At 40.0% G+C, this 24065-nt stretch overlaps 1 protein-coding gene across 2 annotated transcripts; it reads left to right on the top strand.

The window, feature by feature from the left end:
• The first annotated feature begins 1670 nt into the window (after positions 1-1670).
• On the top strand, positions 1671-21911 carry LOC129182668 (sarcalumenin-like). Of its 2 annotated transcripts, none has more exons than XM_054779071.1 (8): positions 1671-2028; positions 8295-9569; positions 14685-14777; positions 14886-14981; positions 15934-16050; positions 16250-16483; positions 16580-16929; positions 20384-21911. In XM_054779071.1, exons 2-8 carry the CDS (start codon positions 8438-8440, stop codon positions 20876-20878), a joined length of 2517 nt encoding a protein of 838 aa, XP_054635046.1. In that variant the 5' UTR covers positions 1671-2028; positions 8295-8437; the 3' UTR covers positions 20879-21911. The 2 variants fall into 2 exon arrangements, with proteins under 2 accessions (XP_054635046.1, XP_054635044.1); XM_054779069.1 differs by lacking the exon at positions 1671-2028 and adding an exon at positions 2715-2920.
• Positions 21912-24065: the final 2154 nt, after the last annotated feature.

Below are 24065 nucleotides of genomic sequence, written 5' to 3'. Positions count from 1 at the left end.
ATACAGTTCAATGAACAAATATTAATATTTATTTTATGTTATTATTGTTTTTTTGGGGGAAGGGTTTCCATCATGACAAGTGAGGGTCTGCCTCACCTGCCTTCACTGACCGCATGTCACTCATAAAATATTTGCTCGTTCTCTGTATGATTTTTTTCTTAAATAGATACAGACGAGGATAGTTTTGACAAGTGTTGAAATACCATTATTTACCCATTGTACAGTGTCAGTAAAACATAGAGGTAGAGCAGTTCAGGACATGTGGATTGCTGACTTTGTCAGAGGGCAATGGCATTTGGTATCAAATATTTTTTTAAAAGGACCTTTCGGCCAGAGGAGTTCTGTAGCGCCTCCCAGACTTCATAAGCTCAAACTAACAGGACAGAGGATGAGATCCATCTGACAGGATCCTACGAGCTTTTCTCCTCATCCTGTCAGTGTAAATGTTGGCCAGAGGCTTGTGGGGTTTTCTCACAGTTTTACCAGCCATTTTCACAAGTCTGTTAAGCTTGACCTTTCTTACAACTCAAGTGACCAAACCAAGCACAGATATGAAATGTTAAGACACTCTCAAAAGCTGCAGAATACACAGTCTGTAAAATCTCCGGACTGACACCAAGACTGTTTGATCTTCTCAGAAGACTGAATCACTGCGAACATTTCTTAAATATAAAATCGTCTTTCCAGAGGGATATGTGGAAAAACAATGATTTTCCAAACTCCATGTAGATGACGTATGCATACTACTGCATATTATCAATCTGGCAAATGGCTTATCCAATTACAAAAACAGTAGAAACTTTTGCTGTCGACTCACCTGACATTTACCATACTGAATTTGAACATCTGGAAGGTTGCTGACAACAAAGTCCAACAAAGTTGGACAATCGGTAAATTATTTTGGCTTCCGGAAAGTCTGGTTTTCTTACAAGTTTTAAAAATTTGTATGTGTAGCTCTCATATGGGAATGCAGAAACAGAATCGAGTGGACCATGCCGGAGGATCTCATCTGGCCAAGAGACCAGCGCTTGGATGTTGTACAAATGTACACCATAAATGGAGCCAAGGTGATGACGGGATGATCTCAAAAGGGTATGGGCACATTGTGCATGGCAGATTAATTTAGGGTTCGCCAGTGGCCAGTATACTACTACCGTCGTACCTCGCTATATTGCATTGCATTTTTTCAAAAATAATTGATAAATTATCACTTTTTCATGGGTTCACTATGATCAATTATTTGTCAAAAAATATTGAAAGATGTGGTATTCCGGTCAGAAGGTATAAATTATGTTATGAGACATGACGTTAGATTACATTAGCTTTCACACTACATGATGAGACTGAAGAGCCAAGCAGACATGCCATGGCTGAGACAGAGTTAAAAAAAGGTTCTCTTCTCATTCCTCTCAGAAGTGGTATGTTTTTGTCTTCTTTGTCTTTCTTCCCCACTCCGTTTTAAACACTTTAGATTAGAATAAGTCAATTGGAGAGGCTCACTACTTAGCTTGCTATGCTACTGTAGTGGCATCTGTCTGTTATGTCCCTACAGAGATCCCGTAGCCTGCGCAATGTGATGTAAACAAAGAATGATAGGCGTGTAAAAGTGACTATAGGCGTGTTATTTCATGTCTACAGGGCTCTAATAACGTTAAAACCTGTATGTCGGAAGTCCTAAACAGGTTCTCTATGCTCTAACTACAAATACATTCATTTTAATACGGACGAGGGGTGATTGTACTGCGAATGCCCATTGCTCCAGATGGAGCAGAGGCAATCGACCCCTCACCATCGCACTTGGTTCTGGGCTGTTCTGGCCACTTCTGTGCGGTTGGTTCCCTGCGGTTTCAACTCTGCCTCAGTGTCTCTCACACTTGGGATGTGGTCTTAAAGACGTCGGACAGCAGATGGCGCTGTCGCCCTGACTTCACCGGCAGGAAGCCGCGACAACATCTGTATAAATTAGCTGAACAGGAACATCGTGTGACCACTCTGAAGAAGACTGCAAGTGAGCAGTCAAACCGTCAGGTATGAAAAAGTAGCCAAGTCTGGTCTGTAAAAAAGGACTGTTTAGAATGTATGAATGATAGACCAAATCAACCTCATTGGACTAGTCCGATATTGTACCTTGTGTTGTTCACGCTGGTATATCTTTGCAGTCGAAGTCCCACTGTTGAAATACGTCGACACACCTCATGACTCTCACATTGCATTGCTTTCCTGAAAGTCCGGCTGATGCAGATGTGGCTGATCTCGTTCTCTGTGATGTGTTCTTTCGGATCTTTCATAGTGCACAGGTCCGCAAAGCGCTCACCATTCTCGTTGATCTTTCTCAACACAATCTTCCACAAATTCATGGGCTGAAATAGCTTCTTTTTTGCACCACAGAACAGTGCAGTTACTACAGGCGCTTTCATTGGAACAGTTATCAGAAGGCCAAGAATAGGCCATAGTTGCCAAGTTGAGCTTTTGAAAAGCGGCAGTCCTCAATATTTATGTGTAGTTTTAGAGTGGTTATTTGCCAATGAGTAAATGTACTTGGACAATGGAGGGAGTTCAAAATGCCAAAGTTAACAGTGTCACCAGTTTATTCAAGAGTTGCCCTTGTTTCACGATAATCCTTATATAGAAGAATCGTGCAATAGAATAATATACTAGAATATTACTAGCCCAGTGACGAAATTTTGACAAAAGACTAATAGCTTATTAGTGTTGGAATCCACTGGAAGAGCTGCTCAAACAGCCTATCAGGCTATAAGAACAGTTGCTGTGCCCCACCTCCATGGACACATGCCCCCTGACCTTCAGCCAGAGGAGTATATATATCCTGGGAAGAGGAGGGGAAGGCCCCTGGCAGCCAAAATGAAGTCTTTTGTGTGCGTGTGCGGCGTTCTGGTTCTGCTGGCTCTGCTTGCTGCAGGTATGGATGGGGGGGTTCAGTGTTTGAGGTGTGCGTTGCGTAGGTGCATGTTAATTCCCATTGCACAACTGTTTCATGGCAGGTGTGTGGCGAAAATGGCCCGGGCTGATCTACTACAGAAGAAAAAAACACACCTTTAGGCGCTGTCTTGTACACTTGTGACTTTAAGTGTTTTTGGGCTTTTAGTGTATTACAGTTTGGAGATTCATGTGGATCTGGTTTCTTGGCCTACAGGATATGTGCAGTACAGTAGCATCGGTCTTTAAGTTGTTTCTTGGTCCATTGACTTTGATTCAGTCAATGAACAAATGGACTGATCTTGTGTGCTGGGGGCCAATGGGTAGCTTTGAGATTTGAAATGGAAATGTCAGAGTCTGAGTGGGGACACCAGCTGATGGAAAGTGTCCTGCCTGCTGCCCTAAAGAAAAAGTGCTGACAGACTGACTCAGTCAGTCTCACTTAGAGCAATAAGTAAAATGATGAACATGATGTTTTCCCTATCAGTCCAATGGCATCTACTGTATTCGGTCTTTTCACAAGCAGTTCTCATGACATGAATGAATTCATTTAAATGAGCACTTGTAGCTGATGCATAATTAAGCAATGGAGATGTATGCGTAATTTGTTCATTGAGCAGCACCGTCAGCTTTTTGACAGCAGGATACCCTTGTGTGTCCTTGAACAGATTCATTTTGGACTGCACGGGCAAGCAGCTGTAGTCACATGTCAGGCATTTGTCAGGCTAAATCGTCACCAGATACTCTTCCCAGAATGCATGCATGTCTTTATTACATGAATATGCACAGTCAGATGCTTTAACTTGAACTTATGTGCAAACACAATATAAATCTGGCTGCGAAGCTGCAAATCCAGGCAGCAGAGTCTCTAAAAGGAACATCAACGAATAATGTACTTATGTCTTATTATACATTGCATTGTTATCTTCAAGCTTGTAGAATGTTAGGTAGAAAAACGACTACTGACATATAGGTTCACTTATACTCACCAGCCAGAGTATTAGATCATTCCTCTCTCCAGCTGTCTAATGTAATCTGAGTTGATCCAGTCGTAAAGCTTAGATGTTGCAAATATACATAATTGTAGGCTACCATCATGTATTCAACTGGTCATCTATTGTATTTTCCCTAATGCATTTAAGTACAGTGTTCCCTTGCTCCATCACGGTTCACCTTTTGCTTTTTTGCAAGATTTTTTTTGTGCAATTTTAGTGTTTTTTTTTTTTTTTACAGCACATGACCACTCATTGTGTTCTGCATCCTGATTGGCTAAGAGAGAACAAGCCCATTATCTTCTGCGTCCTGATTGGCTGTAGACCATTGTCAATCAATCTCCTTTGTGCCGAACTGCCGTCGCTAGCAAACTGCTTTCAGAGACTCTGAACTCTGTATGTTCGCACGTTTTCTCCCCGACGAAACCCACAATGTCGACGAAACATTCTGCCCCCATAAGGCAGAGGAAGATGGTAACCATCACACAAAAAGTTGGACTTATAGACATGCTGAAGGAAGGTAGACGTTCCGCGGCTGTAGGGCGCCATTACGGAAGACTGTAAATGAATCCTCTGTTAAGGAGGAGGAGGACGAGGATACAGCAACAATATTTTTTAAGAAGGATACAACAACGCTTCAGCGAAGCAGCATCAGGACGAAGAGGCGCTGTCAGAGGAGTGAAATACGTGTGGGCCACTTAATCATTTCTTGTGTTTCGTAGGCTGAGCATTAAAATTCAAGCAAAGGTTTGAACTTAGTGTGTTTAAACAAGAGAGAAATGTGAGAAAATATTATTGCCTGTCTGAGAAAAGTGTATAAAGTGTATAATGAGAGGTTTTACAGCCTTAAATCATATGTAATAATTGTAAAAAAATTAAGTTGGCTACTTCTCGGATTTGACTTATTGCGGGCTATTTTGGGAACCTATCCCCCACGATAAACAATGGAACACTGTACAGAAATGCACTGCTAGTGTAGCAGAGTGAGTTATAGAGTGTATTTGTGCCATCTCGTGGGATTGTTGGTAAATTGCAGTTTTATCAACCATTGACCAATGACAGCAGCCACAATTGCAAAGTTTGCAAAAAAACACAGAGCTCTTATTTTAACAATTTGGCTACGTGATAAAGCTACATAGCTCCAGACAAGTGTTGCAAGGAATGCATGCAGCAGGGTAATGCAGTATTAGCATGACAGCCTCATGAAAATCACAGGGAAGAGGAGAGCATCACACTCCGGGAAAAAAGGAATAGAAATATCCCTCCTTCTGTTAGCCCTCTGACTCACTGGAGGCCTATTTCTGCTTCAGAAAGGTGACATCCAAACGAGGCACCTGTCTCTCTTTCCCCACCGCACTGCACACGGTACCACACAGCATCACAGTGCACTTTGTCCCACTGTTACGGACACAGAGTGGAACACTTAAATCTAACAGAGGCACACCTGCATTCATCTGGATTGCGATGACGGCTCCATGGAGGTTACACAGTGGAAATACACAATGAGTATGTTTGGGAGTATGAACTTCATGTTCCCTGGTTACTAATGCTGACAATCAGCTCAGTGAGTGATACTACAAAGCACATCATCTGCAATAAATACCTTAATGTATGATTCACTTGCTTAAAATAGAGGACTCAGGCTCATTGCAAGAGAGCAGACACTGTTTGCGTCATTTAGGACAAATAGATAGGAGCCAAGTCTAAATCTCTTGCATTATAAGTGGTCAAACCCAACATGATTGCCGTAAAGGAAAACTGCACTTTTGGAATTTTGCCCATCATCCACAATCCTTATTTGAGACATGAGACATTTTGAGACAAGTACTTTTCTGTACTTTTCTGTAGGCAGAATAGGTGTGTCCCATTACGTGCATTAATGAGCTGCCTCTTTTTATCTATTTTTTTCAACTTTACAACGCACAGAAAAGAAAAATACATGTATGTTCATGTTTCTGTGGATGATGGGAAAAATTTTTAAAAAAGTGCAGTTTTCCTTTAAACTTGCATACTAGTTTGGACAGTAGTTTCTTCTTTCGTGATTTGAATTAGAGGGCCGCGTGGTGGAGTTTCTGTCTGGAGTCTGTGTGGAGTTTGCATGTTCTCCCCGTGCGTGCGTGGGTTTTCCGGGTACTCCGGTTTCCTCCCACATTCCAAAAACATGCATGTTAGGTTAATTGACGACTCTAGATTGTCCATAGGTATGAATGTGAGTGTGTTTGTCTATATGTGCCCTGACCAGTCCAGGTTGTACCCCTCCGTGTACCCTGCCTCTCGCCCGAAGTCAGCTGGGATAGGCTCCAGCATACCCGAGACCCTAGTGAGGATAACCGGCATAGAAAATGGATGGATGAATGGGTTTGAATTAGATTATATAGCTGTGGCATTGCTCACTTTGGCGTAATCCAAGTGGGAAAAGTAATGGTGACGGTAGTAGCATGGAAGTACATTGCATGTTTACAATTACACAATTCACTTTGTCTGAAAAACAGTAAAAACAAGCAGAGCTCATTTAGTCCTACCTGTTCACTGCCTGTGTTGCACATATGCATTTGCCATTTATAAATTAATAGTGAAAGATAGGAGTGTCTTAGAATAGTGGATTGTGTCGAATCATATAAAAATGAAATGTGAAATGCGAAGATTGTACCTACCATTCAGACTACATGGGGGGAGGGGTGGCCGCAGCTGCTGCTGAGCATACATTTGTTTTTGTTCTAGTTTATTTTGATAGAAAAAGTGCTTGATGTTGTTGTGCTACTAAAGAATTGAAAATGTTGTTGGTGTTTAACAGAAGACCTATACTTACCACACATTCATAAAATCACCCGCTTCAGTGGCGCAATCCAAACGGAGCACAGGTGAGCGCTAGGTTGGGTGCTGGGAAGACCATGGACCGTCGGAAGACTTATTGTCTCATAATGGCTACTAAAAAAAATCATCCAAAGTGTGGAAGTATCCTGAAATAGTTCAAGATGACTACACAAAGTGAAGTGCAGCTTGTGTCAGCAGCTTCTTACATATCACGTGACACCCACCAAATCACCGGATCATCACTGAATATCTGTAACGCTGTTACGTCAACTTCATTTTTTAGAGTTTTGGCAAGTTGTTTTTTAAGCCATATTGTTTTTATATGTGCACTTTTCCAACTTTTTCCGACTGTGCCAAGAGTGACCATGTTCCAGTTTTGTTTTCTTGCATTCTGTGTCACTAAATAAATTAAGACACTGTTGTTTCACACCTAACATGGTTATTTGTGTGTTAGACGGTTTCTTTGTGATGGTTGAGTCTCAAATGAGGGATCGCCATTAACCCTGCTCTTAAAAAAATGAAACATTAGTCGACTATACAGACAAAATCGAACAAATCAGATTCGACTATAAAAATCCTTAGTTGAAGACAGCCCGTGATGAATAGTGCCTTAATCGAATAATAACAACGGCTTAAGTAATAAAATGAGAAAGAATTACGATGGTGATATCAGACAGGGGTTCACCGTTCTTTTTCTTCCTTACACCCTATGTATGTACTGTTTCTTGAAATCACTCACAGTAATGCATTGTTTTAACAATTCCACATACTGGCATGCGAAAAAAAATTTTGTGGTATGTGTGCATAGAAATGTTTTACATTTAAACGTAGGGAGCTGCTTTTCCCAGTACACTGTAGTAGAACTCTACTTGGAATTCAAATCCTGACACACAGTAAGTGTTAAAACCTGTGCCAGCTACTTACAGCCATCATTTTTCACCCTGTCCCCACCTTGTAATGTGAACTGTGGACATACTTTTAGCTGCCCCACCAGAAGGTGTTCACACAGGCAGGCAGTTAAAATTAAAAAGAGGTCATGACCCTATTCCCCTGTCCAGATAGGATTGTTTGGTAATCACTGTAACTATAGTTATTTACGGTACTGAGTCCACTAGTTTTTGGTTACTTTGTTTAGATACTTGAAGGGGACAGAATATTAGAAAACAGCTGTGGTATGCAAACTACAAGCGCTATAATAAACATTGCTAAATCAATACCTCTATGACAGACAATCAAAAGTGAGCATTACCTTTGTAAAGACAGAAACAGACTACATCCATTTATGACATTTTGACAGCTGTCTGTCTCTTTCGACTGGTGATGTCGACAAAGTTTCCATAAGAATTCTTGCATTCAGCTAAAGTAAAGTGAATAAGATTGTGCTTACTGTAAGAGAAAACAACTCCACCCTTAAGTTTATCAGGATGTAAACCAACACTGTATTATTATTAATCACCTATCATCAATCTTAATACTGAATTAAATCTGAGTAAAAACCATAAAAAAGTGACACCTCAACATATGGAATAAGCATTATCGTTTTGGTTCCAGGGTCCTCCGTCCATGATGAGGAGCCACTGGTGCCTCTGCGGGTTCAGGAGCCTGAGAGGAACCTCTTCACCTGTGGATGTGGCACAACAGAGGAGCAGCCCAGCCAGAGCACCTCCAACGACACCCCGGCCCCAGAGAGGCCCATGTGTCAGCCCTGCAGCTCCCCACCTGCAGCGTCTGAGGAAGAGCATGAAGAAGAACAAGCTCAAACAGCCCAAATCGAGGCTTCCACCGTTGAGGTAACAAGTACTGTAGAAGAACAGGAAGAAACGTCTCTCCAGGACATTATAGCAGAAGGGGAGAACCAAGAGGGGGAGTCATCTTATGAGTCTCACGAGGAGATGGTGGAGAATGAATTTGTTGCATCAACTGCAGAAGAGTTTGTGGATGAGGGGGAGAAAAGTAAAGCAGAGGAAGAGTTTTCTTATGTTGGAGTAGATGGTACTGATCCCGAAGAGGAAGAACCAACAGAGGAACTGGAACTATATATAGAGAAAGAAAAGGGAGAAATTACGCTGAAGAATGTCATGGAGGAGGAAGTCACACCAGAGGAGGTTCCTGATGTGGCTGCTGAAGCTACAAAGGCAGAAGAGACCAACTCTGAAACAGAAGTGATACCAGAACATGAAGTTGAATATGACACAGATCCAGAAATGATGTCAGAATCTGAATCAAAGTATGATGCAGCACCAGAAACTGAAGATTATGATACAGAACCAGAGATCATGTCAGAACCTGAAGCAGATAATACTGAACCAGAACCAGAACCAGATATCACATCAAAACCTGAAGCAGATGAGGATGCTGAACCAGAACATGATCCAGAACCAGAAGTGACATCAGAACCTGAAGATGATCGTCTTAAACCACAACCTGATGCAGAATATGACGCTGAACCCGAAGTGATATCTGAACCTGAGATAGTATATGACGCTGAAGCAGAATATGATGCAGAGCCAGAAGTGACATTAGGACCTGTAGCAGATGATAGTCTAGATCCACAACGTGAAGCTGCATATCAAGCTGAACCAGAAGTGGTACCAGATCCTGAAGAAGAAAGACAGGAAGTTACAAATCACATAGAAGTAGAGGCTATTGTAGAGGCTGAAGCAGAGACACAGGTCATTCCTGAAGTAGAGATCGTTGAAGAAGTCATACCACAGTCGGTTGAGGAAGCAACAGTGGAAGATTTAGGAGAGGAAACAGTAGAGAAGGCTCCTAAGGTGGAGGACCCTCCTGTGGAGGTCAAGAAACCTACGGAGTCTAAGGACAAAGGTACCAAAAGATAATAATGCATGTTACAATGCAATGCAAATGTTTGTCCAGCGGGTACTCCTGTTAACCTCAATCCAGTCCAGGCATGTCTAAGTAGAAGAAAGTAACCTGTACTCAGATAGTTTGTCATACAATTTCAATGAATACATTCCTGTATGCAGTAATCCCTTGTTTATCGCAGTTAATTGGTTCCAGACGTGGCAGTGATAATGTCAGGGACGGCATGAGCCGGTTCTGGAACCCAAGATGCAGAGACACAGTCCGAGTAACAAAAATGTTTCTTTTTCACAAAAGGTGTCCTCAAAGGAGGTAAACTGTACAAACAAAGAGTATACGCAATGCAAGAGTCCAAACAGAAATGGGGCAAAGCCACACACAAAAATACAAAACCAAAAATCACTTCCAGAAAAAATTCGTTTTTCTAAGGCGCTTGCTAGGGCAGCTAAGATGTTTGTGTTAGATCCTGGAAAACATTTGTGAAGATTAACAAGTTGAGTGGCCAGCTCTCTGCTATTATCCTACTGTAACCTTTTGTATGAGCTATATTACCTAGCTACAATCTCCTGTAAATTATATGGTAACATAATGGCATGCATATTCAGAATAATGAAAGCAAACGATTAATTCCATAATTTATTTACAGTACATAATACCAGGGCTGCAACTAATTATTTTCTTAGTCAATTAATCTGAAGCTTGTTGTTTCAATGAATCCAGTAATTGGTTAGGCTGTAGACGGACCAAATCAACATGAACCAAACACAGTTAGTGGTTTGGTCTGCAACATATCAAAAAACAGGCAAAAATGTTCTGAATAACCCTGTTTTCCAAAGTCAAAGATGTGTGTGAATATCTTGTTTTGGATTAAAAAAAAAGATCTGCTTTCATGTATGACAAGGAAATTAAAAAATACTCACATTTGAGGGGCTGAAATAAGAGTATATTTACATTTTGAAATCAAAAAACGATTAATCCAATACCAGAAGAGTAATTGGATAATCGATTAATCGGTTAATCACTGATTCAGTGTTGCAGCTCCAGTTATACACATCTATTTACTGAGTTAGGAAAAAGTTTAGAATTTTGAAATGTCAAATCTGTGGGAACCCTGATTACAGTAACATTACTGACATCTAGATCAGTGTAGAATACTACATATCATTCACAGCGTCTTTGAACGTGTCTTCTGAAATAGTTAATTTGGCCATTTTTATGCTTGAAAATGCTTAATATAGGCAAAAAAAATTTAATATTTTTAAAAATACGGTATGCATATTTTGACGAACAGTCCGTATTCAACCACAAAACAGCATGATTTATTAATATATTTTTGAAAAGCCGTGATAGAGGGTAGCTGCAAAATTTGAACTGCGAAGTGGCGAGGGATGACTGTACACAGATGCGACTCAATAAATTAGAATATTGTGCAAAATTTACTTGATTTCAGGAGTTCATTTCAGCCTAAACGAAAAAACTAAACTCTGGACAATTTTCCAAATGGCATGAGACAATGAATTTGCGGGTTTTATTAGCTGGAAACTATCATCTATAGAATATACAGTAAGAGTTTCACTTTTTGAATTGACCTACTTAAATTCACTTTTCAAAAATATTGTCACAGTTGGGATGTGGAGGCAAGGCGTGGTGGACCCAAGTGCAGGGAAGCAATGACGGCAAATGTGGAGTGTTGCTGAAAGGGTTGCATGAAAAGGACAACTCAGGATGCAAAAAAGCAAAATTCCAGTTTGTGAAGTCCAAACATAACATAGGGACATGAAAGGGACAAGAAACGAACTGTCTTGTCTCAGACTCACCACTAACAATATGATGATCCGACAGACAAGATAGAACACCTGGGAAATACACTAGACTAATTACACAACAAAACACACCTGGGCTAGACACAAGTGGGAGGAGAGAGATGATTGGACGAAACACAGGGGTCAGGACACAGGATCCAATCACAACACAAACAAGGCCACAAGTAACACAGACAGCACAAACTAGAACAGAATGTGACAGTATCCTCCCCCCAAGGGACAGATTCCAGACGTCCCAAAACCCAAGACTAAATAAAAAGTCCAAACGTTCCAAAACGAGACAGTGTGAGTGGAGGGAGACCTGGAGGAGGGCCAAAGATCCAAAGAAAATAAGTCTGTAGTATGTACTGTAGTTTGTTCTTTAAAACTTAAGAAAAAAATCAATAATTAGTTTTTCTGAGACATTTGGGAACTCCTGGAAATCTTGAGGCCGCAGGCAATTGGCAATTGCAGACTAGAAGACAGAGTTTTTGGAATTTATGCAAAATTTGTTGGGACCTTACTGGCTGATTAGTGGGGGGCAGAAGGCAAACAGGCTGTCGGCGAGAAAGCTGTCGGTGTTTAGGACGACAGTGAGCACACCGGTGCCATATACTGTTGGGTCCGTTACTTGGTTGAGATGTGGAGGCAAAGCGTGGGAAGCAATGACGTCAACTGTGGAGTGTTGTTCAGAAAGGGTTTAATGAAAACGATGGGCAACTCTGGATCCAAAAATGCAAATTTCCAGTTTGTGAAGTCCAAAACAAACATAGGGACATGCAAGTGGCAAGAAAATAGGATCTATCATGGAGCAGACTCGCCACAAACGACATATGACATCCCACAAAGACAAGACAGAAAGCTGGGAACGAAATACAGACTAATTACACAACAAGACACACCTGGGCTAAAAACAAGAGGGAGGAGAGAGATGATTGTAGGAAACACAGGGGTCAAGGATCTAATCAAGTACTGTACACAAACAAGGCCACAAGGAACACAGGCCTACACAAACCAGAACATAACACAAAGAGAATGTGACAGATTTTCTAATTCATTAAGATGCACCTGCATCTACCGTAAATATAAATTTAATTAAATTATTTATTTGGGTTTTTTTTTAATCAGAAAAAATAACTAGATAGCAGTAATTCTTTTTTCCATAGCAACATTTCCCTGATACAGTTTAATTGGACACATTGAATACACACTGACTTGGTTAGTGTTTCCACATCTGAGTTTTACTCTTTAGACCAGGATTTCAAAAACGACTTCAGATTCAGGATAGATTTATGTTCTCAGATGGGTTCGCAGGTCAAATTTTATCTGAGAGATGCTTGTCTGGCTAAAATAGTACATGTGATTTATTGATATTTAAGCAAGCACACAATTTCTGTGAATGTCCATGTTATGGCAATATGTGATGATATTTTGGTAAATTCGGGGGAAGAAACACATTTCTAACTCAAAAAAGTTTGGGGAACCCTGCTTAAGAAAAAACAATCTGTAAGAACTGTGATGACAAGCAAGAACGGTAATGACAAAAAAAAAACATACAAAAAACAGAATACACATCAGAATGGCCTTACAGCTATGCAGCAAGTGCAAACCTGAATAGATGTACAGTACTGTACATCCTATTTTTGCCATTTTGCTCAGCAAATGTGGACATTTAAGTAGGAAACAATTAGTTCCGCCTCTGCCCTGCATTATTGATATGAAACTCGAATAAACAGACAAATTGACATGAAATCAACATTGCAGAAAGGAAGTGACAATTCAGACGCAGTTGATTGGCCACTGTTTGAGGAAATCTGGTACTTCTATTCATTCATTACCCATTCGTTACACACATAAAATTAACTACAATAGCATTCCACTTATTTTATGTATTATTTATTTATATTGAATATATTTAAATAATTTATATATAAATAATATTGAAGTATCCATGCACAAACCACATTGCCTGTTTGCTATTGCGGTTCAGGTTGCAATCAACATGTACCAGTGAAGTGTCATGGCATTAAAAGTCTACTTTGTCTCTCCCGGGCATTTCGATCCCTCTGAATATGACACTGTGTGTGGCTAAAAGGAATTAGTGGCAACCTCTGGTACAGAAATAAAAAGACCAAAATAGCAGAGGAAGTGAATAGACGATAGATGTGCAACAGCGTGATATAACGGTAAAGCCTGTCCTGACACAAATGCTCCAATCACTTGTGTCTCAGGAAACTTTTTACATGAGCATCACATTCATTTCCTGATTATTTTATTTATGGTTTAATCCCTGCTCCGTAAACATGTCATGTTCCTTAATTACCTCCGCCAAGGATGTTGTGTTTTTGCCGGTGTTTATCTGTTTGTTTGTGTTATATAAATAGGGGACCTCTGGAATTTTCATCATAGGAAGACAACAAGTGAAGCTATAAACATGCAGCAAACACCATTATATATAGCCAAGACACTGTGGAATCTGGAGTGTGCAGATTTGTTGTATCTTCAAAAGCTATGGAGCTAGATCAGGAAGAAAACCGCCATTACAGAAAATGCGATTTTTGTGAATAACTACTGAAGTAATATTGATATCATTATGAATCCAGTTGTTAATGGTATGTTTTCATGGTAAATTAATCCAAATATGCAGATAAAATAAATGTAGGACTAATATTTATGGTGTAAATCACAATATGTGGAGTACGTGGGGGGGGTCTGCGCTCTCCGGGTGCTTTTCTAGTTTAATTTTGTTCAGCATTTTAGAAATAAACTAAACCCTTACAATTACCATTACCTTTACCATGCAGGTGGTAAGGGTGGGCATTCCTGCAAATTTTTGGTAACGATCAGGTACCAAGTAATAAAAGTGAACAATTGTATTATTCCATTGATATTGTTACATTGTCTTATATTATTATACTTCTATATCGTTATATAATTCACAAGTAAGTTTGCTGATAAAAAATATATCGAATTTTTGTTCTGTATTTTATTCCTATTATAATCATAATCAACAAATTAAAGGCAGAAATGAACTAAATCTTGAAAAATGTCAGGTAAAAAGTATTGTTATAAGTACTGTATCTGTATCGGCCGTACTGGCCTGTACTGTATTTACATAGAATTATTTTAGCAAAATAAATTGAGCAAAATAAATGTAAACAACGTAACACCACGAACAACAACAAAAAACATATTTTTTTAAATAAACATCGAAGAGAGCTTATAAATATTGATCTTGGTATGGATATTATCAGTATTTGGATCGATGGTTTAGTAGCATCAATAACTTTGACTGACAATTTGGTTTTCCGATCAGGAAAAATAAGTGAGAGTCCAAGACTGAGGGACCTCTCCCACATGGAGGACACACTGCGATTGGCTGCTGCTGAACCCTCAGCACAGTTGACAGGTAAGGAATGGAATCAAGATGTGACTTCCACTGTAATGTAAACACACCAAATGCTGTAGCATGCGTGGTAAAACCCATGATCTCCCAATCATCTATCCTTCTTTGTAGCCGCAGTGAAGAAGCTGCTGAACATCTACCACACTGCCATCCAACCAGTAGAGCAAGCCTACAAGTACAATGAGCTCCGACAGCATGAAGTCACAGGTTAGCCACGCTTACTGTCATCTTGTGATTGCTGTGGATCACATCTGAACTAAGACTGGGTTAGGGTTAGGGTTAGCCTTAGATTAGGGTTTTATATATCTGGTCCTTGATTTTGAATGATAAGAAGTTCTAAGAAGATCTAATCCACAGTTCTGCAACAGTGTGTTTGTCTTTAAATATATGAATACAAAATAAGTGAAGCCTGCGTTCGATGACTTGCATTACAGTTCACACATTTCACCTGCTCTTAATGAAGCGTGCACTCGAGGATGACTTTAAGTAACACTTTTTATTTATCTTCAGTACAATACTGTGCAAAGACCACTTTTAGATATGCTGTTTTAGCAATACTTGACCACATATAACTAAAAATGTAATTTAATAGAGTGCAGACCTCTTCCAAGATTGAATTGTTAAACTTTTTTTTTCTCTTAAATCAGTGTTGGATTGTATTTGTGTTTCTTTATCTGTTAGGTAGCAGGCTACTTCCTATTATGCCACAGTGACTCAAACTCTAATAATGAAACCATTTTTATCCAGATCCCCACCAAAACATAATGGATTTTTTCTTGGTCCATGTGCCACCCCTGTACAAAGTTTGGTGAAAATTGGTTTTGTATTTCTTGCCTAATCTTAATAGATTGGGTCTATCCTAATGTTTACAATTGATTGCTGTGAAACAACAAAATTAGGGGTGGCCTAAGATGTTTGCACAGTACAATGCAGTATTTATTTATTCCTTCCTTCTTCATATTTTTGTATTTGTATTCATTCTTTTATGCATTTATTTGTTCAATTTTCCTGCTTGTAAGGAGTAATTATGTTCCGCAAGAAAGAAAAGTTAGGGAAGTCCATTGGAGAAAGATAAAAATGTTAACCATTCTGCTTTTGAAAAAAGCTGTAAAATCACAAGAGATAAACGTCTGCTTCTGTTCTCCCTTGCACATCGCAGATGGAGAAATAACCTCAAAGCCTATGGTTTTGTTCCTTGGACCCTGGAGTGTGGGAAAGTCCTCCATGATCAACTACCTGCTGGGTCTTCATGGCACGTCACAAGAGCTCTATACAGGTTGGTGAATCTGCTTCAGGAACCAGTTAGATTTAGTATTAGCCCCATAGCCCCATAGCCCCATAGCCCCTACGAAGCGGCAGCATTACGATTAACATACAGTACTTTACATGAAAGAAAGTACACTTTTGTTAAATGATAAGTATGATTATACGCCAACATACCAAAGCTGAAAGATATATTTTCACCACTCTGCCAGGTGCTGAACCCACTACGTCTGAGTACACGGTCATAATGCACGGAGAGAAGTTTCGTAACATAGAGGGCATTGTTATGGCGGCTGACACCTCACGATCCTTCTCCCCCTTGGAAAAGTTCGGTCAAGGCTTCCTGGAGCGACTGGTGGGCTTTGAGATGCCCCATAAGCTGCTTGAGAGGGTCACTATTGTTGATACCCCCGGCATCATTGAGAACCGCAAACAGCAGGAGAGAGGTGACCTTGTGATTAATTATATTTGACTTTTGGTGAAAAAATTACTCCCCACTGATGTTCTGTGGAACTTAAGTCATGTATTTTCACCCCCATCAGGGTATCCTTACAGTGAAGTGTGCCAGTGGTTCATTGATCGGGCTGATCTCATCTTCCTGGTGTTTGACCCCACCAAACTTGATGTTGGAGGGGAGCTTGAAATGCTCTTCAGGCAAATGAAGGGACGCGAGTCCCAAATCCGCCTCATTCTCAACAAGGCTGACAGTCTCTCCACCCAGGACCTGATGAGGGTCTACGGAGCCCTATTCTGGAGCATGGCGCCCCTCATCAATGCCACAGAACCTCCTCGAGTGTATGTGAGCTCCTTCTGGCCCCAGGACTATGCTGTAGATACTAGCCAGGACCTCTTTATGAAGGAGGAGATCTCTCTGCTGGAGGACCTCAACCAGGTATAACTTTTCAGCCACATGATGTCTTGGAGTCTGTCAATGCACAGTATGTACGTGTGTGTGTGTGTGTGTGTGTGTGTGTGTGTGTGTGTATATACAGACCCTTTCCAAAAAATTAGAATGTCATGGAAAAGTTGTTTAATTTCCATAATTCCATTCAAAAAGTTAAACTTTCATAGATTATAGATTCAGGGCCCACAATTTAAATGATTTCAAGTATTTATTTGTTTATTTTTACATAATTTGGGCTTCCAGCTCATTAAACCCACGAAAATAGGAATTCAAAAAATTAGAATACTGTGAAGAAATCAGCCCAAATTTTGCAGGGCATGAATGTTTTAAACTGAGTGTCACACACTAATCATCTACTAAACTCAACTCACCTGCTCAAGCTTCCCCAGGTGTCATTAAATTGCTTCAGTTTGGTTCAATTGTCTCAGTTGGGTTCAATATGGGGAAGACTGCAGACATGACAACTGGCCAGAAGACCATCATTGATACCCTCCATAGGATGGGTAAGCCACAAAAGTTCATCGCTAAGGAGGCTGGTTGTTCACAGAGTGCTGTGTCCAAGCATGTCAATGGAAAGTCTAGAGGAAGGGCAAAATGTGGCAGGAGAAGATGCACCAGCAAAAGAGATGACCGTGGGCTTCAGCGGATTCTCAAACAGGGAAGATTCAAGAATCTGGCAGAGATCCAGAAAGAGTGGAATGAGGCGGGAGTCACAGCTTCAAAAACCACCACATTCAGACGCATCCGGGAGATGGGCTACAACTGTCGGGTCAAGCCACTTCTGAACCTGAGCCAACGTAGGAAGCGTCTCCACTGGGCCAAGGAGAAGAAGGACTGGACTGTTGGCCAGTGGTCCAAGGTCCTCTTTTCCGATGAAAGTAAAGTGTGCCTTTCATTTGGGAATCAAGGTCCAAGGGTTTGGAGGAAGACGGGTGAGGAACAGAACCCAAGCTGCCTGAGGTCCAGTGTGAAATATCCACAGTCCGTCATGATTTGCGGTGCAATGTCCGGTGCAGGTGTTGGTACATCTGCTTTCTTAAATCCAAGGTCACCGCAACAGTCTACCAGAATGTTTTAGAGGACTTCATGATTCCTTCTGCTGAGGATCTGTATGGAGATGCAGATTTCATCTTCCAGCAGGACCTGGCCCCTGCCCATACCGCCAGAAGCACCAAAACCTGGTTTGATGCCCATGCCATCACAGTGCTTGACTGGCCAGCCAACTCACCGGACCTAAACCTCATTGAGAATCTATGGGGTATTCTCAAGAGGAAAATGAGGGGCACCAGACCCAACAACAAAGAAGAGCTGACAGCAAGCATCAAGGAAATCTGGGCTTCCATAACTCCCAGGCAATGCCACAGGCTGATTGCTTCAATGCCACGTCGCATCGAGGCAGTGATTAAGGCAAAGGGATTCCCAACCAAGTATTGAAGATTGACATATCGTTTTGAAAGTACCATATTTTGATTGATTTGATGCGATCCTAATTTCTTTCTTTTTTTTCCTGCAAAAACTGAGAAGTACATGGTGATTTCTTCACAGTATTCTAATTTTTTGAATTCCTGTTTTCGTGGGTTTTATGAGCTGGAAGCCCAAATTATGTAAAAATAAACAAATAAACACTTGAAATCGTTTAAATTGTGGGCCCTGAATCTATAATCTATGAAAGTTTAACTTTTTGAATGGAATTATGGAAATTAAACAACTTTTCCATGACATTCTAATTTTTTGGAAAGGGTCTGTATGTATATACTATATATACGTAATATATTGTATTTTTTTGGCTTTGTCCGTGTTAACAGACTCTCATTACCTTTACCTGCAGCAAGCAAAGCAAGCAAGATGCCCAGACTCTTGCACGGGTCCAAATACGATTTTTTTTCTCAGCAGACACCATAAAGGCCAAATGGTATCTTTAAAAAAAACAAAAACAATAATAAAATATAATTTAAAAATGATTTCTATGGAGATATTTTATGTAAATATATAAAAAGTTGTGACGTCCCTTTGCAAGGTTATATTCCTTCAAAAGAGCGTTTAGTTGATAACAAAGTAAGTACATTGGCTTTCCCACTGTTTTTGGTAAATGCATATTTTATAGTCCAGTCGCTGTTAAAAGTCCCATTTTCATTGTCTACTTTTCTTTTTATTAGAGTTGATAGCGTCATATGTAAATGTGAGGGTAGAGTTTTGTCTGTATTCCTAAGGTTGTGTTATTCAAACAAACAACAAAAAATACTGCACTCCACCACTGAACGAAAATGAAACTGTCCCATCGTCACACTTCATCCTCCATGAACCAGAAAGTGGCACGCTAACACACAAAGAAACATACTTTTCCTAACAGTTCATTTTGTCTCTTTTTTTATTGGTTTATGCTATTTGGTAATAGCAGAAAGGACACGTACGACCAAATACAAATAGATGGAGTGGACATGAAAAGGTGGATGAAAATAAATTTCTGGGAATCATAATAGATGAAAAAATGAGCTGGAAATCTCATAAAAAAATATACAACATAAAATGGTGAGAAATACTTCAATATTGAATAAAGCAAAATTTGTTCTTGATCAAAAATCACTCCACACTCTTTACTACTCTCTGGTATTACCATATCTAACTTATTGTGTGGAGATAAGGGGTAATAATTATAAAAGCAATCTTCACTCGCTAAATGTACTGCAAAAAAGATCAGTGAGGATAATTCATAATGCCGCGTATAGAGAACATACAAATCCCTTATTTTTTAAATCACAAATATTAAAATTTGCTGATTTAGTAAATTGTCAAAGCACTAAGATAATGCATAAAGCTAACAATAACCTGCTACCCAAAAATGTCATACAATACTTTTCTACAAGGAGGTGAAATACGATATTAGGTAAAACATAAACCTGAAACACTTATGTGCAAGAACAACGCTAAAAGCACACAGCATTTCAGTATGTGGAATCAAATTATGGAACGGATTGAGTAAGGGACTCAAACAATGCACCATGATGAGCACATTTAAAAAACAATACAAGCAGTTGATGTTTGCGAAATACAACGTAGAAGAGTCTTGAACTTGTTTTGCTATGCTTGTCTCTGTTTATAATTATTTATTTATTATCATACTGATTATTATATTTATTGTGAAAAAAATCTTAATAATTACATCATCATATTGTTACATTACCTTATTATTATTCTATGTATTAAAAAAATTGCATATGGAATACAGGACGTGAATCAAATGTTCTGCACAAGATGTGCAACGGATGGGGGGTAAGATTAAATAAGCTTTGCTTCTTCCTACTCCTTTGGGACATGTGGAACTTTGAATTAAATTATGCGCTGTATTCCACTGTAACTTGCATGTATGTTCAAATAAAATGAAACCATTATCGTTACCGTTTATCTTTTCTCTCATCCTAATTTCTTGATCTTGTTCCTGCAGGTGATTGAGAACCAGATAGAAAATAAAATTGCTTTCATCCGTCAGCATGGCATCCGTGTGCGCATCCACGCCCTCCTTGTGGACCGTTACCTCCAGACCTACTACGACAAGCTGGGATGGTTTAATGACCCCTATGAGGTGTTCCACGACATTGTCACTGACCCAGACAAGTATTACATCTTCAAGTCCATTCTGGCCAAGACTAATGTTAGCAAGTTTGACCTGCCTAGTAAGGAGGCTTATCAGGATTTCTTCGGCGTAAATCCCATGTCCAGCTTCCAGCAGCTCTCCTACCACTGCAGCTGGACCAGAGGCTGCATGCTGGATCGCTTAGAGAAGGCCATCTCACAGGAGCTCCCAAATCTACTCATGAGTGTTAGCAAAGACACGCCTGCTCCAGCCAAACCTGCCCCGACACCTCAGACCCCACTATCCGCCACCTGCGAGGGCTCTGGATGTGAGGAGAAACCCAAAAATCGTTGGAGGAAGCAGTGAGATGGATGGGAACAGTGCAGAATGAGAAACCACAGAGGCAGATGGCAGTAGCCTTAGGGCTTTTCTGCATATTCTAGAAACTGAACATGGGGAGTAAAACCAAAAGGTGTACTTTGACCACTTGGGTGAAAAAACACCTAAAAATGCATCTTAGAACCTATTTATTTTGGATTAAATAAATGTTTCCAATTATAACACTTCAAATAGTCTTAGAATAACATTTAATCATGTTAAATTATATTGATAGAAAAGATAAGCTAAAATGTTGTCAACTTTACAACTGAATGAACAAAAGTCATGGAAAAAATTATTAGACCACCCTTGTTTAATAATGACAACAAAAATTGCTCATAAGAGTTTATTTTTTTGGCAGTACAATGCCATAGCTTTATCAAGACAACTATGGCATTGGCTAGATATTAACCCTTAAATTCAACCTTATGAGCTATTTTTGTTGTCATTATATTATAACAAATTATAACAAATGTACCTTTAGTTGTACCAGGCATTAAAATGACCAAGAAAATGAAGAAGGGTGGACAAATCTATTGTGCTGTGTTTGCATAGTTTTGAACTATACATGGGCACCAGTGTAATGTCCTTAAAAACCAAAGGATTACTAGAAGGTGCACCATTCACTCAGTGGTGGTTGTTGAAGACTGTCATCTTACACATTTTAATGCTTCCGTTTCCACTATTTCTCAGTGCTGCCACACTATAGGACTGAAATGATGTGTATTGTCCCTTGAACAATACATTAAAGCCTTTATTTACCATCTGCATGACATATAGTCTTCCGTGAAGGCATTCTTTCCATATTTAGATCTGTACTCCTTTTTTCTTTTCTGAGATTTCTTTTGAGTAAAAATGATTACACCCTTTGGTCTGTTCCCTGTCCGAGCATACTAAGACACCACTATGAATGAAAAGATATTTAATTGTGTCCTCTCTTGTTTCTAAGTATGGATTTGAAATATTAAGTGCACACACGTGGATGATGATAGCGCATCAGTTTTTATGCTAATAAACAGTCACAGAGAAAAAAAGCTAGTTACTTTTGACTGGTTTATTATGCCTGCAGAGCCCAAAACGTCCACTGGAAGGCGCCCCCAATGTATTTGTTCAACATATCAGTGAAATTTACAGGATTACAAGTAAATAAACACCATCCTCCTGGGGTGGCACAACGCACAAAATACGCACCATGAGCACGTATGCAATAAATGTTACACATGTTGCTACATATTTCAGCACGGGGATGGAGAGGTTTGCCCCTCTGCCTCACAGTCAGGAGATACGGGTTTGAATCTCCATTGGAACATCTCTGTGTGGAGTTTGCATGTTCTCCGGATGCATGGCTTTCTCCAGGCTTCCTCCCACATCGCAAAAACATGCATGTTAGGCTAACTGGAGACTCAAAATTCTCCATAGGTGTGAATGAAAGGTTGTTTGACTATATGTGTCCTGTAATTGACTGGTGACCAGCCCATGGCGTACCCCACCTCTCACCTGGAGTAGGCTCGAGTTCATCTGGACTTTCCTGTATGTGTATGCATGTATGATGAGCGTTTGCTGAACCAGTGGCCAAAGTACTAATACCATCTTTATCAGAGCAGTTTTATCAGCACTATAAACTGGCCTCTCTTGGAAGCTCCTGAATATAAGCACACAAGCATGCACACGCCGCCCACATGCCATTGGTACACACACTTGGACAATGCACGCAGGGTAATGATTTATTGGAATCATATTTTATGTGTTATTGCCAGGAAAGGACAAGCACACAAACACACCCACAGGGAATCAGCTAAGTCACTATGTTTATAGTCCTGCTGCCAGTTCACAATAATCACATCACTGACGTCCACATCCAGAAACTCCTCTATAGTGTATCTACTATTGTATCTCACAAAGTGGATAAACCCTTCACATTTCAACAGCCAGTTTTGTCCTCTCAAGGGCAATGCTATAGAAATGACACTTGAATATACTTTAGAGAAGTTGGTGTACACCAGAATAGTATAGCAGTATAGCAGTATACTAGACTCAGCATGCAGAAATTATTGCCTCAATAGGTAGTCTAAATATTGTGCATAGCTTACAGTCAAGCATGGCGGTGGTAGTGTCATGGTCTGGGGCTGCATGAGTGCTGCCAGTGTAAACATGAATCCCAGCAAGTACTGTGACATTCTGAAGCAGAGCACGATCCCCTCACATCTGAAACCGTTTTCCGACATAATAAGGAGCCCAAACACACTTCCAAGATGACAACTATCTTGCTTCTAGACCTGAGAGGCTGTGGGGCATCCTCAAGCAGAAGGTGGGGGATGATAAAGGTGTCCACCAGCACAGTGACGTCATCATGAAGGAGTGAATGAGGATTCCAGTAACAGTGCTGCTCTGGTGAAATCCATGCCCAAGAGGACTAAGGCACTGTTAAAACTGGTGCTCAAATTAAATATTGCCGTGAAATTGAGAGAATAAAAATAGTAAATAATAATAAATAGTATTAAATATTAAATAGACAGGTACAGTATACTTGGCCATCTCAATCCTAATTTGTCCCAATTGCCAATTAGAAGAGTATGAGCAGTTTCAGTTTTGTTTATAAAGACTAACTCATCTGTTTTGCTGATGTGCAAAAGTCATTATACGTACTGTATACATGTGCATATAGCCTATATATACAGTATACTGTATTATAGTCAAATATATACACTCGTTTAGAATACTGTATAATATGTCTGAGATCTCAAACTGGAAAGAACAAAGTACAAGTGAGGCAGAAAAGTTGATAGGTGGTGGCTCCTCCTTTAACGACAGCTACTGACATGTGACCTGAACGGACACCCACTGTGGACACCCTCTCAACAGTCAACAGCTGTGTCAAGACAACGTAGACACACAGAGACAAAACGGAAAACCAGAGGATAGTTTCAAAATTAAAACAAAGCATAACGTTGGAGTTTGACTGACTTTTGTGATCTAAACGTATCAAACACCGTTTTCATGTGAACGTTGGTGTCATTGTTTTTGCCATACCAAACAAATAAATGTTTACATGTTAGAGTTTGACTGAAAGTTGTCCATATGTGTGCATGTGAGCGTGAATGGTTGTTTGTGTACGTGTATATGTGCCCTGCAATTGGCTGACGACCAGTCCAGGGTGTACCCAAAGTCACCTGGG

Source organism: Dunckerocampus dactyliophorus, chromosome 6 (genome assembly GCF_027744805.1).
Source record: "Dunckerocampus dactyliophorus isolate RoL2022-P2 chromosome 6, RoL_Ddac_1.1, whole genome shotgun sequence".
Classification (NCBI taxonomy): domain Eukaryota; kingdom Metazoa; phylum Chordata; class Actinopteri; order Syngnathiformes; family Syngnathidae; genus Dunckerocampus; species Dunckerocampus dactyliophorus.
The sequence above is the reverse complement of the archived record's forward strand: the minus strand, read 5'-3'. Positions and strand labels throughout refer to the sequence as shown.

Coding starts and splice junctions, on each gene's coding strand:
- LOC129182668 (XM_054779069.1), top strand. CDS start 2,791: ATGCCCCCTGACCTTCAGCCAGAGGAGTATATATATCCTGGGAAGAGG. Junction 9,570..14,684: donor TACGGAGTCTAAGGACAAAG/GTACCAAAAGAT, acceptor TTTTCCGATCAG/GAAAAATAAGTGAGAGTCCA. Junction 16,930..20,383: donor TGCTGGAGGACCTCAACCAG/GTATAACTTTTC, acceptor TTGTTCCTGCAG/GTGATTGAGAACCAGATAGA.